The following is a 14,887-nucleotide window of genomic DNA, read 5'->3' as shown; positions in this document are numbered from 1 at the left end:
AAATTTCAATTGCAGCACAACAGTTTCAATATATGGCATGTCCCATTTACTTCTGAAAAGCTAGCGGGTAGTCATCGTGTGAAAAAAAAAGGTGATTAAACTGCAGTTGATGTGGCACATTATTGATCTAGCTCGCACTTTATCTTTCCCTTCATTCAGAAAAAGATTCCCATGGAGAAGTGAGATCAAAGGAGCTTTGATGCCACTGCTCACGTTCAGTTGCACCGCATAACCCAGTTACCGGAGTTTTACGACTACAGAGCACCCAGTCAAGGCTCCAAAAGTTCCTGAATAATTGACGGAGATGAGCTTTCACGGCACGTGATTGTGCAAGCACACCAGCTCTCTCAGCTACAGCAAGCAAGCGTTCACATGTCTTTCGGCAGTGTGTGTATGTGTGTGAGAAGCTGTTGCTACCCAGGGACACACACCTTTCCATTCTCCATCTACTAGACAAACATGAGGCATTAGCACAGTTCAAGATCCCATTCCAGCAAGGAGGACATGGAGCAAGGACAGTGAAAGATATGTCCTAGGACGAGGAGGGTCCTGGAGGACCACATTCAGCTATCGGGCCTGAGATTCCTCACCCTTGTCTTTCATGATTAAACTGCCATTGCTCTCTTTCTAGCTGAATTTGCTCTGGTAACTGAAACCAACAGCTGCTAATCACGTATTTTTAAACCTCAGTTTTGACCAGAATTGGTGAGCTTTGAACTAGGGTTGTGCTCCAGATTCAGCCACAGCCCCAATCCTGAAATGAATTTGACTAATTCGAGCAGAACTGGGCTTTGGTCGAGTCAGGTCAAAACAGTCCTGGATTGGGTTGCCCGGAACAATCTGGGCCTACCAGCTCCACCCTCCCAAACCATTTCAGGTCTGGATTTGTGTCAGGTATGCAGAAAAATCTTGGGACTACTGTTCTTCAGAGTTTCTAGCTTCCCAAGTATCCCCCAAAACTTAACACTGGTGTCAGAAAGGTGTACAGATTCTGATGTGGCTATGAATTAGGCTAAAGGAGGTTTAAAAGGATTGTGTGTTGGAGGAGGGTTGGCCTAAATGCTTTACTAAAAGACATAAAAACCCCAGAAACATGATGTCAAAAGGAGAGAGAAAAATAATGGGGAAGGAAAAGAAAGCAAGGGTTCAAACAGCTGCTCCTTAACTGGCCAGTAAGATGGTACCATGCTGGTCTCCCCCTTGACCCCCTTCCTGGGAGGCAAGGGTTGGAGCCTCCCAGAGGAACTTGGTCTTCTTGCTGCTGGCTAAGGCCAGATGATGCTTCCTTTTGACTCTGTAGGCCCAGGGTGACTGGCAGAAGGAAGCCAAACCTGGAAACGACTGCTGCTTCTCAACTGCAGCAGAGAGGTGGTCTGTCTGAGCCACAACACTTGTCCTACGGATATCTCTTGCTTGTTACCTTCCAGATGTTTTGGAATATAGCTCCCATTAGCTTCAGTCAGCATGACCACTGGTCAGGTCTAATGGGAGTTGTAATCCAAAACACCTAGAGGTCACCAGGTTGGGGAATGGCTCATTAGGAGTAAAATAGCATTCAAGGAGAGAAGCCGGGAGATTAAAAGGGGGAAATGTTTTTTCCACTTCGCCCTGCCCCCTTCTGCAACCCACCCCCACATACATGTACAACCACTATACAAAGTGCAAAATGCTGTGGGTTTGCATTTTAACACTCCCACCAACACCTTTTCTTTTTGACAGTGAGTTGTACGTAACTCTCTTACTCAATTCTAATTGTTTTCCCTTAAGCAAAAACACATTTTTCTCAAAAAAAGAAAAAGAGAAGAAAAAGAAGCAGCACCTTTCATGGGGTTCACTGAATCAATAAAATGGAAGCTTATTAAGGATGCAACCCTACAACTCACTGACTTGAAAAAAACCCTCCACTCAACTCAACAGCCTTTACTTCAGAGTTGATCTGTATTTTTAAAGCACATTTAGGGTGTAAACCTGTGCCTTTCAATAATTAAAACATGTGCTGCATCCTACCCATACACTTCAAGAGAATGGAATAGAAAAGAAATATGTATGCCACCAACCTGAATTTTTGTGTAGTCCATATGAAAAGGCTGAGGAAGAGGTGCTTTCATTTCCAAGATACATCTCTCTATTAAGCTGGAATTTACTAGACTACCATGAAACAAAGACAACTGCGTTAAGGACACAGGCATAAACTTAACATTTTGACACAATGTAGAACTGTAGCCCAGACTATAATACCCTTCATATGCTTTTGGACATCAACTCCCATCATCCTGTGCCCAGCATGGCCAATGACAAGGGGTGATGAAATATGTAGTCTTTAACATCTGGAGGGCACCACACTGGCTACCCCTGGTCTAGACTGTTGGCATGTCTAAGAATGTGTGAGACAACAGATACTTCAAAGACAGTAATTCCCACCCTCAAAACATTGCCCTCACTCATATGTTACCTGGGTTCCTTGCCTTGCAAAAGCCTAGTGCACCTCCTTCCCTCCACTATAGAAAGGACAATGTAAGTGGGTTCCCCATGTTAGCATGACAGGAAATTGCAAAGAAAAGCAATTTCTGTCCCTCCAGAAACAAACAAAAATTTGGGGTGGGGTGGAGAAGATAGGACAAGTCACACAAACAGGATGTCTAAGTCAGGGATGGAATACTGCAGCCCTCCAGATGATGCAGGGCTGCAACTTGCAGGAGCCACAGCTAACATGGCCATTTATGATGGATGAGGGGACTTGTCCACAGGTTTCATACTCCGGCTTGAAGTGATTCAATGTTCAGCTGGAGGCTGCAGTTCACATTATGCCATCTGCCGGAGGGAGGATAGCACAGCACTTCTACCCACTAGTGAAAGTCTTAGGTAAGACATGACTGGGAGCTAAAATAGCCCAAAATGACAGAATTTAGACTTTTTCTCTTTCCAGAAAAACGCAGATGGAAGTAGGGAAAGTGGTGTGGGTTTTTGATCAGGAGCGTGAGGCAGGAGGAGACAATTAAATCAGTCCAAGCCCCACACTGATGTCCCAAACAAAACTGGTACCCTGCCTTCATCAAAGCTCGTGCTCATTCCCCAACCCAGTTAACCCTTCCTTAACCCGCGGGAATCTGGTAGTCTCCCATAAAAGTTTGTTTCAGTGATGCTTTGAAAGGTTCAGCCTGCCATCTTGATTCAAAATGGCATCCAGTTGTGTCCAAACAGACGAAAGCCTGTATGTGTACCTGAGGAAATGTCCACATACATAGTGAACATTCTAGAAGATGTGGTAGGTTTAGCAGCAGCAGCCTATTTAAAAGTCTAATTTAAGCTAGGATCCTAATGATTCCACCTCTCATAGTCCTCACTCAAACGATGTTGACTCTCAAAAGGCTGTCCTACGCTTATTACAGAGAAGGGAAGTGCAATACACTGCAGTCAGCTGTGGGATGTTGTTTCCTTGGAGACAAACTGTAAGTTGCTACAGTTCAGCCAGGATGATAAAAATAGCAATACTCCTAGAATGAAGGCTTTAGGTCTTCTCGCAAGTCTGTGCTCAGTGGTAGATTTGAACTGGGGACTTCAGAGCTATCAGCTCTTGGCATCTGTCACTATGTTATTAGCAGACTAAGCAACTAAGGTTTCTCTTGTCCCTCTTGAATAATGATGCTAAGAGGGTATAAATAAATCACAAGCACATTTACCATACAACGCTTGTTTCACTGCCTATAAACACCTTAAGGATTTATACCAATGTATCTGCCAGTGCTTCCAAAGTACACTCTTTTGCAAGTGTTCCAGTTAGCATGACTTGTCTATGCTTGTAGCATGCAATCTGAGGACTTCATCGTCCACCGTAATAAAAAGACAAGTTACCGCTTTGCTCAAAAGTCCAAGTAAAGTAAAAGTAGCTGAACTATAAAGAGATTTCAAATCTGCTCTACTTTCTGCAAAATGCTGTGGTTCTCCTGGTTCGATTTTAAAAGGATAACTTTGAATTCTCAGAATACTCAGCGGCTCGATCAATATCTGTAACAAAGGCTTTGGGTAGCGCTTGTCCCATTCAGTCTCTCGTCTGTGACCTCAATAGCTATTGATCTCTTACCTACTGAGAGCAGTTAGTGTCTGTGCTTGCTGAAGAGCAACGCCGGTGTCTTTGGGAGTGACAGTCAGCAGGTTGTCCAGCAAGCCGCACACTGCTGACAGGAGAGGGGGGGTGACCACCGCACACTGATTGGGTCTGATGGTAGACTGCGGGGAGTCATGCGGACTTGAAGACACTGTCGTTGTTGTTTCACTCTGACCTACAACACACAATTTAGAGAAAGAACAAAACAAGCAGGTAGTGTTGCTACTTGGAAATGGATTTACATAAAACAAGGCGGTATATTTCTCATCGGACACGAGTTGAGGAGCCGAGCAGGAGAAAAGGCAGAGCTCAGTGGCAGAGCATTTGCCTCGCATGCAGAAGGTCCGAGATTCAATCCTCTGCATGTCTAGGAAGGGCTGAGAGAGAACCCTGCCTGAAAACCCTGGAGAGCTGCTGCCAGTCAGTGCACACAGTACTGAGCTAGATGACTCAGTGGGTTTGACTTGGTATAAGGCAGCTTCCTATATTCCCATCAGTTTCGTCTGAAATCATAGAAATGAAAATTATAGAACTGTAGAGTTGGAAGGGACCCTGAGGATCATCAAGTCCAACCCCTGCAGTGCAAGAATATGCAGCTGTCCCATATGGGGATCAAACCTGCAACCTTGGCATCATCAGCACTATGCTCTAACCAACATCATATGTGAAATGTCACACAAGAGCTGCTGATGTGCTATTGAACTGAATGCCTCTCCTTTGGGATAAATATGAGCAGTCCAGGTTAGAGGCCACAGGAGTGGAGAGGACAGGGTTCCTAGATACGGGTGGGACGCAATACAGTTTATAGCAGAGGTTCCCAATTTAAGGTCTTCAAGCTTCATTCAGGTGGTCCGCAGCATGTCCGCATCAAATAGTCACAGTGGTTTTAAACTGTATTTTTATTGCTTCCTTTATTTCTTACATTGTATTTTATTGCATTGCAATTTGAATTCTATGGCATGCAAATTGCCGTACAATAAAATACAATATGTAAGAAACAGAAAAAGCAATAAAAATACAATTAAAAATCATATAGCGTCTAGCACAGCACAATTGCTATAGACAGAAAAATTGTTAAGTGGTCCACCAAGGCCTTCAGCAATTTTTAAGTGGTCCATGGGGGGGACAGGGAAATTGGGGAATCACTCGGTTTAGAGCTCTTCAAAATTAAACTGTGCAATATTGAGATATTTGAAGGAAGACCTGTGCATTCAACTATTACCTTATCATCCTCTCCACAGCTTGAACACTGTGAGACTTGCAAAAGTGAGCAACAACATGGGGCTGAGTGGAGGTTACTGTTAGGTAAAAGATAAAGGCAAAGGATCCCTGGATGGTTCAGTCCATCAAAGGCGACTACGGGGTTGCGGCGCTCATCTCACTTTCAGACCAAGGGAGCCGGTGTTTGTCCACAAACAGCTATCCGGGTCATGTGGCCAGCATGACTATACCACCTCTGGCGCAACGGAACACCGCGACGGAAACCAGAGCGTACGGAAATGCCATTTACCTTCCCGCCACAGCGGTACCTATTTATCTACTTGCACTGGCATGCTTTAGAACTGCTAGGTTGGCAGGAGCTGGGACAGGGCAACAGGAGCTCACCCATCATGGCGATTGGAAACGCCGACCTTCTGATCGGCAAGCCCAAGAGGCTCAGTGGTTCAGACCACATTACCACCCATGTCCCTGTTAAGTTACTGTTAGGAGCGGGTTGGTAGGAAAGAGCCCCTGGCATGCATCAGGACCATGGTTAGTGATTTGTTCCAAATGAATCATTTTCATTACATCTGCTTACCTTGCGCCATGAGCCGATTAAGTGGCACATCACAAATTCTAGCTATAGGTGGTGAGGTGGGCAGCTGCAGTTGCACAGCACAGCCTGGAGATGACAATGAGGAAATGATCTAGGAAGTAGAACCAATAATTACATTGCCTCCTGTTAACAAATGTCCATATATATTCATAGAATCAGAGTTGGACAGGACCATGAGGGTCATATACTACAACCTCCTGCAATGCAGGAATCTCTTGCCCAACATGGGGATCATACTCACAACCCTGAGGTTGAGAGTCGCATGCTTCTACTAATGGGCAACTTTCATTTGCTGGAATCCAAAGAGCACCATGTGTGAACAGAAAGAATTGATGCGGGGGGGAGGGGGAGGGAAGAACAAACCCAATTGTATTCACTGATCTCCGAAATGCAGCCTAAATTTAAAGCAATTACCTCTATCACTTCAGTGGTTAGGTATATAAAAATAGCTGGCTCTGCCCAGCATCAGCTTGCGCTGTTAGTAATTTACATAATTAAAAACAGAAGGATGGAATATAATAAAACTAGATTTTTTAGGCATTTTTAGTGAAAAGGATTTACTCCCAGAAAACATCACAGAGTTACAGAGTTCTTTATTCCTAAATTGTGCTACTTGGATGTTTTGGATTTTTAGAGTTCAAGGGAAACAAGGTCTTAAGATACATAAAAAATCAATAATAATTTCAGCTAGTTATAAAAATAAGTCTTGTTAGCTTCTTGCACCAGCTAAGCCTTTTCCAATAATGGCTTGCCAGTGGGATGGAGGCTGAACATAGAAATTTTCCAGTATCTAAACCAGAACACTCACAATACACATGCAAATTCTTCGCACCACTGGTGAATAAGAATTGCCTCCAGGCGAGCAGGTGAAAATGGGTTTTTTTTGGGGGGGGCTCTTGATATGTCATATATGACACAGCAGCCTGTCTATGGAAGATAAAGCTATTCGTGGACATTTTTTTTATTTTTATTTTTTACAAGACAGCAACACAGTTAACACATTTTCAGAGTGAACTATTTTTCAGGATGAAAGGGCCTTCCTCACATACCCTTCCTCACAGAATTACTGACAGTCATAGAAGTCACAGTAAGTTGTGCAATACTTCTATTATTACCTGGTGAAAACCCATAGCTTTCAATTTGTTAAAATTGGAACAAACACTAGGTAAAATAAATAAGATTAGAAACCGAAAAGGAAACGTGAGGAGGGGTTATGGGACGAAGTGCAGGTAACTTGCATCTTATGTGAGGTTCACGTTTCCGGACATCACATGCATCAACAAAACCACATAAATCCACAACATCCCCCAGAACACCCCTCGCCTCCCAAGATCTGGCTGTTAAGTCCTTCAAGCTTGCTTACTGGGGTCTTAGGAAGCATATAACTTCGCTTCTTCTCCTTCCTTCAGCCTTTCTCAATCTTTTGCCAGCGGCTGAGGCCTCTCCTCCACCAACTCCTGCTGCACTTTCTGTTCTCCCCCTGCAAAGCTTCCCCTCTTTTGAAAGAACCTCTCTTTCCAAATTACCCCAACTGCCCCACTCCACTTTCTGGGTTTTCCTGTTCTCTTTCTATTTAGAAAACCCAACTCAAAGGGAGCTGTTAAAACCTCCAGCTTGCTTACAGTACTGGATCTCTTGACAGGTCTCTCTCTGTGTGCTGAGTTTTCCCTGCTGCTGCTCAGCTGCTTCCTGTAGCTGCTGCTGCTGCCGCTCTCTCACCCTGAACAGAGGAGCCCAGTCCAGCCCCACAGAAAAGCAGAGAAGGAAGGTTGTAGGGAGAGGGGGCCTAGCTGCACCCAGACCACCCACTGGCCCATCTTTTGGCCCACCCCACCTACTTTCTGTTTTATTAATTGTTCCCAGCCAAGCACACAAAGCTGTGGTTGTGTAAGTGAAATAAGCGGCAGAAACGTGTTATCTGGGAAATGGGACCTCTGCTTTTCCAACAATCCAATTAAACAGTATTGAGCTCCCCTTACAGTGGTAACTTGTCATTTTAGAACTCACCACAGTGTCAGAGGTTGACTGCGAACTTGGAGATTGACTTTGAGTAGATACTACTCTCCAGAGAGAAAGTGAATCGTCAAAATCTGGAGGGGGCGGGGAAGAAGAGAGAAAAAGGCAGCCTTTTAAAACACCTTGTATCAGTGGTTCTCAAAGGGTGTGATGCACCACACTGGTGTAGCAGGAAAGGATGGCAAGTGTGGCAAGGACAATCAAGGAAACATTTAAATATTTCAGTGTAGTATAGTATCTATCTGTCTATCTATATCTATCTATCTATACACACAGAATATAGAAGGCTATATTTTCAAAATCAAGCACTGCTACGAGTTGGTTTTTTTGTTTGTTTTACGAAGAATTTCTTATCAATTAAAAAATCAAAATGGCACAAGCAAATTTTTATTCTGAATGTGTGGCCCAGAGAAAGAAGTTCAAGAACCACTATATTATATGCTCACCTCTTGCTTTGCTGGTGAATCCATTAGCAAAGAAAAATGACACTAATCCCTTTGTTTTTTTAAGAACAAAAGGGAAGAATCTCTCAAACATTCCACAAACTGCAAAACACAGATATTGTGCTGGAGAGCAGGGTAGACAGAAGCCATTAGACAATATAGAGCTATGCTTCGGGGGTGGGTGAATACATATAGCATAAATCTATGTTGAAACTACATTGATTAGAGTGATTTTGCAAATTCTCTGTTCCATTTATTAATCAATATGACTAAAAAGTGTGACAAGTAAGCTGATGGGTTCCAGTTTGATCTTATGAAGTGATCAGATTCTGGAGCCACAGGAAAGAACTAATCAATCAGTAACTGAGAACTTTCGAGTTCTTCTTCCCACTGCTTGCCTCCGCCAAGCTGCAATAAACTGTCCTGATTTTTGTTCACATCCAATTTTTGTGTTATGTTTCACAGCCATAAGGGCTAGAAATAGGCTTCCACATTTTTTGCTCACCATGGCAACTGTGCCCTCGACCAGCCTTCTTTTCAGCCTTAAAGCTTTAGAAAATGAGCAGAGATTATTCTGGTCGTTGCACAACGAACCCTGCTTCCTCGCCAGCTCCGAGAGGAAGAAAGGTTGGAAGTGGTATCTGGAGCACCTCGGCCACAGAATGGCCACTCTGGCAACTCTTCACCCACTTCCTAGTAAGAAAGATGGTAGGGAGTTCCTTCGGCAGTGATGCTAAAGTACCTGAAATTCCCTGGCTGCAAATCTGTCAGATCAGGTCCAACCAATGCCAATTTTGTGGCTTGGCTAGCCAAAAATGGCAGACCCGTAGCTATAAAAACTTGTTGCTTGTTTTTAACAACAGAAATAAAATAAAATAAAATAATAAAATAAAATAAAAATTGACTGCAAGGCATTCCACATTGGAATTCAATATTTTTCCTTCTAACTCCTGGGGATGGGGGGAATTGAAGGGGGAAATAAATTTCAAGGAAGCACTGCTCTCTAATCTAGCTTCTTCCTCTCAGCTTTCCCCAATGCTTCAAAATCTTAAGTGCTGAAGCTCAACCGTGAATCAGGCATCATGAATCCTCACATAAATTCATCCTATGGGCCTTATTAAGGAATCAACACCCCCACTATTCTTTACAAGCACACGTCCCTGATATATTGATTTATGCAACAGCTCACTACTTCCCATCCCACCACAGTGGAAAGCAAGCTGTTTTTCAAACTGAGCAAAGCAGCAAAGCCAGAAGGCTCGCGCTGCTGTTGCCCCACGTGACATAGCAAGAAAACCAGGGTCACCACCAAGTGGGCCCTCCACAGGGAGTTGCAGCCAGTCTGGTTCTCTGAAGAGCGTATCCGTAGGAGACATATGTTTCCAAGCACCCACTTCGCTGCATTAGCATTTTCTATGTTTCAGCACATGGACTTCAAAAGTGTACCTATGAAGCAGACTTCATTCCCTATGGAGTGTTAGCAACGCTTTCTATGATCTGGAAGTAGCCTGTTTCGTTATCCCCAATATGGAATTATTCACAGGGCATCACTAAGACAACCGCTTAGAAACAGAAAAGTGAAATGCTTGCACATAGTCATAACAACCCACGTACTGCCTTTTTCAAATTCTTGCCATTGTACTGGAGATTCATCCTTCTTGATGTTCTAATTAGATTTCTGTTTTCTTTTTACATTTCTCCTACAGCCCATTATTTATCCTTCACGAAGGAAGGAATGGGCTATCTCTAATATGCTTCTTCCACCTCTGACTATGAACACATTTAAAAACCTCATAATTGCTTCTCGGATACTGAACCAGATGATGTGGTATTATATTTTCAAGAGACTGGCTGACTATTTTAACTTTGAGACACAAAAGGATAATACTTTTAGAAGACTCGCACAGAACAAAACAAAAAATCACAAGGAGAAAATGTATTGAGAACACATAGAACCGCAACCAAAATTTAAACCAAATGAATTCTTTGAAGTGTCACTTACCATTTATGCTACTCTTTTCGGCTGCCTGGCTGCCTCCCAAGGAACAATGCAGATCAAATGTATATCGACCTAAGTAGCACTGTTTCACCATCTCATTCAAATGCTCGTAGAAGCGACAATGATATAACAGAGCCTGCAAGGCGGTTTTTCCAGTGAGAGATAGACCAGATTCTTCATCATGCACACAAGGTCCCTGGCGGCAGGGGGTAAAATATATAAAAATATATAGTCATTAAAAAGACCCTCATAACATTGATTCCCAACCAATGAGAATGAACACCTCTTCCGTCAGAGCGGGAAATAGTAAGGGTTGATGCCATGAATCCATGAAAATGCAGGAAAGCATATCCACAGAATTCATCTCTGAGAATCTCAGCTTCATTTTAAACAACAAAATTGCTGCCAACTTATGCCAGGAGAATTGGGACTCGGAGAAGCTGCTGAACAGGGTTTCAACTGGTCAGAGGTAGGACATTCCTTGTCGTTCTTACTCACGAAAGATTTGAGCATAATACTAACGTCTGGGGGAAATCACGCAAATCCTGCTAATTTATACAGTTTGCATAATTCTCTCCCGACACTCCTACCCTCACACCTGATTGTTTGTGGGGCTGAACACAGTGCAGGGTAAGAAAGAACTTCAATACTTGTTTGAGATGAAATGCAATCAGAATAAAAAATAAGTTTTATAACTCTGTGAAGTTCTTTTTAAGTAAACTTACATTACAAGATGGGAATCTACATGCAGAAGATGTCAGTAATGTGCATTCATTGACTCAAGCATGACAACTACCTACTCAGGGAATTCTGCTGACTTCTAAGCGTGATGACATTGAGTCAAAGTTTTTATATTCGGCCCCATTGATGCCAATTTACAATTTCTATGCCAAGCATTTCACAGCCACAGGGGTGTGCTAAAACCCACTGGAGTCAGTCACACCTTATAATCTGTGTGTGCAGTGACTTCAGTCACCTTGAAAGTACATAACATCTTGTGATCTGATGACTTGGGATTACATGTGCTGATTTATTGACTGCAGAAAGGATTTCAATTTCAAAAGCAGGGAAGCTAAGAATCTACTGAACTGTGATAACAGAAAAAAATAACTGCTGGGATGGTAAAGCAGTGAACATTTTAATCTCCTTATCTTGTGTACTATTTGGTATACCACTAAATAACACCATATAAAGTTCCCTTCCCTTTCTGCAACATTCTCCATGGAGATAAGTGTAGTCTAAACTGGCTTAAGCAGAGAACTATAATATATCAACCTTTTTATTTTTAGCCAAATCACTGCATAGTTATCAATGTTAATCAACCTATTTAAAATAAATACTGAAAAACTGAGGGGAGGATAAATTATATCAGATTTCATAATCTCTCTTACAGACAAATAATTTGTTTCTTGTAAAATCATCCTAAATACAGGTACACATTTGTTTTACAATTACGGCATTGGTATCAACACTTGTACCAGACCAACAGCTCCAATGAAAAATTGTATATGTTCAATCTGTGATAAGATTTAAATCACTGGATTTACTAAAATCTATTCATGTTTTTAAACTGTGATTTCCCATGGAAGTCTTGAGCCAAGTGGCCATAGATTATAAATCAATATAAGGAAATCTATTCCTTTCACACCACAGAGTGCCAGAGCGGTTTACTACTAAATCAAGAGTATAATAATATTATTGCTTATGCCAATTGTATCTGTAAAAACTTATCAGTAAAATATTAACCTGAATTAGAATCATCCAGGTGCTAAAAATGGCCAGTTTACAGGAATGGCTGGGGGGGGGGGTACGCCAAGCATAATGTAGCACCATCTATCCCTGAAAGACTAGTCAAGAATATATCGGCATCTTTTGAGATGTTTCCCACAATAAATTACTTATCAGAACACATATATGGTAATTCCATTGAAATAACTTGCTTAAAATTGAATGAGAATAATTATGGGTAGTTTAGTTCTAAACCTTAGTGTGTGTAATCTCATCTCGGCTACTTCAAAACTGTCCAATTATCTTTTAATCTCCTTTACAGGAATGTAAGGGAGCAACCCTGAATATATTCTGTTATTAAAATGAAGAAGAAGAAAAAGCAGGAGCTCCTTTTGAACTACCCCTTTCTAAGACACTTCTGGTATATTTGAAAATCCTTTGAAATGCATGAATGGCAACTGGGAAAAATAGATGTGCCTGGATATAGAAGCTCTAAACTTTACACAGAAATACTCTCCCTACTCCTGACCACCCATCACAAACAGTGTTCACTGAGTATACAGTGGTACCTCTGGTTACATACTTAATTCGTTCCGGAGGTCCGTTCTTAACCTGAAACTGTTCTTAACCTGAAGCACCACTTTAGCTAATGGGGCCTCCTGCTGCCGCCGCACCTTCAGGGCACGATTTCTGTTCTCATCCTGAAGCAAAGTTCTTAACCCGAGGTACTATTTCTGGGTTCGCAGAGTGTGTAACCTGAAGCGTATGTAACCTGAAGCGTCTGTAACCCGAGGTACCACTGTATTGAGGTTGTACACGGATTGTAGGGATCATCCCCACGAAAGAGAGCAAAGTAGCATTAGAGAAGGAATCAACAGAGACTCTGCAATGCATTTGATCCTGCCAATGTCTTCCAACTTCCCAGCAGCTTGGATCCCAAGATAAGTGAACATAAAGTTCACGGAAGGAGTTTTCCATCCTCTTCTCCTCCCTGCAGCTCCTGATGTATCAGAGGGGCCTTCTGGACAAAGTGGAGTGCAGGGAGCTGCTGGCATGAAAGAAGAGTAATCCAACATCAGGTAGGGGAACCTTCCAGGCACTTTCTCCATATTCACTTATCTTAGGATCCAAGCCACTGAACACGTGAACTTTTCTGTGCAATCAAGTTAATTGGTTATATTAGACAAGCTACAATGCTATAAACAGAATGTATATTAAAATATATTATTTATATTATTCAGATGTCACCTAATATAAAAAAGTCTCTAGGCAACCTACAAACAGAATAAAAATACAGTTAAAAACAGCAATAATTAATGCACTAAGAAAAAATAGAATTACATCAAGAATAGCAAATGGCAAAAACATCAGCAGTCTTAGGCCAGGATAACTCATTACACTCCATCAAATGCCTGAGAAGGTCTTAACCTGCTGTCAAAAATATGCTTAAAGTCAGCTCTGGACCATAAAAAAGCCCCCAAACTCATTAACTGCATGAATTATTTGCTCCCGGAAAACTCACTTTTGTCGATGATGGTTCTTCCTTTTTCTGCAATTGGAACTCCATTAAAGAAAAACCTATGTCAGTTCAATAGTATCCCATGGAGGTATTTAATATAGGTTTTCAGAACTATACTGATCTTTCAATGTTAAAATAATATCTATCTTCACTCTGCCAGAACAAGTAGGTTCTAGAGATACAATTCACATAATTATGGATCTACTGTACAAGACGGAGAGTGGTCTGCTTGCTGCAAGAAACTCCCGGGGAAATAGGTTCTAAATAACTCCTGCTAAGTTTATCCTCCTGCCTTGGCTAAGCCACACAACAGTATCTAGGCCACAGAGAAGTGTTTGAACTTAGCATCCATTTTAAGGCTAGGGCTTGATATTTCCTGCTCGCAGGAGGATTGTTTTACATTTATTTTAAAGCACCAAGTGGGGATGAAATGAAACCCTAAGATGTCCGTCTTTTACTCTTGCAAAGCTGTGAATAGTGTTATTGGTGCCTGCACAAGTGCTGGTAGACCACACTGCCAGTGGCTATTTCCTTTCTGATCGTGGTTATTTGAATCCAATCCATTTTTTAAAAAATGATCAAAAGGATACATTTACTATTGAAACAGTTCTTTTTAAAAGCATTCACAAAATGTTTAAAAGGTATTTCACAAACCTATTAAAAACGCCTTAAGATGCAGCTTCAAAAGAACTGACAAGCTCAAATAGGCAGTTTACCAATTTTTTCTGTACTAATCCGTGCTGGCATCGTTCCCTCCTAGAAACAGGAATTTCATTTCCCAAACTAATCTTTCTGGGTCCCTGGAGCTGCTATATAGGGATGCTTTAAAGTCAATTATTCCAAAAGCTCTTTAGTACATGGAGTACCTGTAAATTCCTGCTTCCCTTTGCGACCACTACATTTGAGGGGAGCACTGCCAGGAGAGACAACTGCTGGCCATCAGCCCATGTGAGGAAGTCCCGCCCCAGGGAGACCAAAAATAGGGTGTTCTATTTCCGACTGTGTCCCATTCTTCCCATAGCTGTTGCTGAAGATGCTGGTGAGACAGCAACAATAGCAAGAGGGCTGAGGAGCTGGCTGAGACCTCCTTCCCCCAAGATGCCCACAAGAGTTAATGCCCACCGTGGCAAGGGCTGGGAATAGCTGGAGCCATCTGCTCAGACTCACAGGGGTCATCAAACTTTTTCAGCAGGGGGCCGGTCCACTGTCCCTCAGACCTTGTGAGGGGCCGGGCTATATTTTGAAAATAAAATGAACGAAT

The 14,887-nt window shown here is 42.3% G+C and overlaps 1 protein-coding gene across 3 annotated transcripts in view; it reads right to left on the bottom strand.

Moving 5' to 3' along the window:
• The window catches only part of RTTN (rotatin), a 92,192-nt gene that overhangs the window by 32,006 nt on the left and 45,299 nt on the right, over positions 1 to 14,887 (bottom strand). For all 3 annotated transcript variants that reach the window (XM_082235256.1, XM_082235257.1, XM_082235258.1), the window contains exons 33-37: positions 10,383 to 10,575; positions 7,929 to 8,011; positions 5,904 to 6,012; positions 4,082 to 4,280; positions 2,058 to 2,148 (exon numbers count right to left, since the gene is read on the bottom strand). In XM_082235256.1, the coding sequence (XP_082091382.1) occupies positions 2,058 to 2,148; positions 4,082 to 4,280; positions 5,904 to 6,012; positions 7,929 to 8,011; positions 10,383 to 10,575 (675 nt within the window). The remainder of the gene's footprint in view (positions 1 to 2,057; positions 2,149 to 4,081; positions 4,281 to 5,903; positions 6,013 to 7,928; positions 8,012 to 10,382; positions 10,576 to 14,887) is intronic.

Source organism: Podarcis vaucheri (genome assembly GCF_965113315.1).
Source record: "Podarcis vaucheri genome assembly, chromosome: 8".
NCBI lineage: Eukaryota > Metazoa > Chordata > Lepidosauria > Squamata > Lacertidae > Podarcis > Podarcis vaucheri.
Note: the sequence above shows the minus strand (reverse complement) of the source record. Positions and strands in the feature narration are given on the sequence as shown.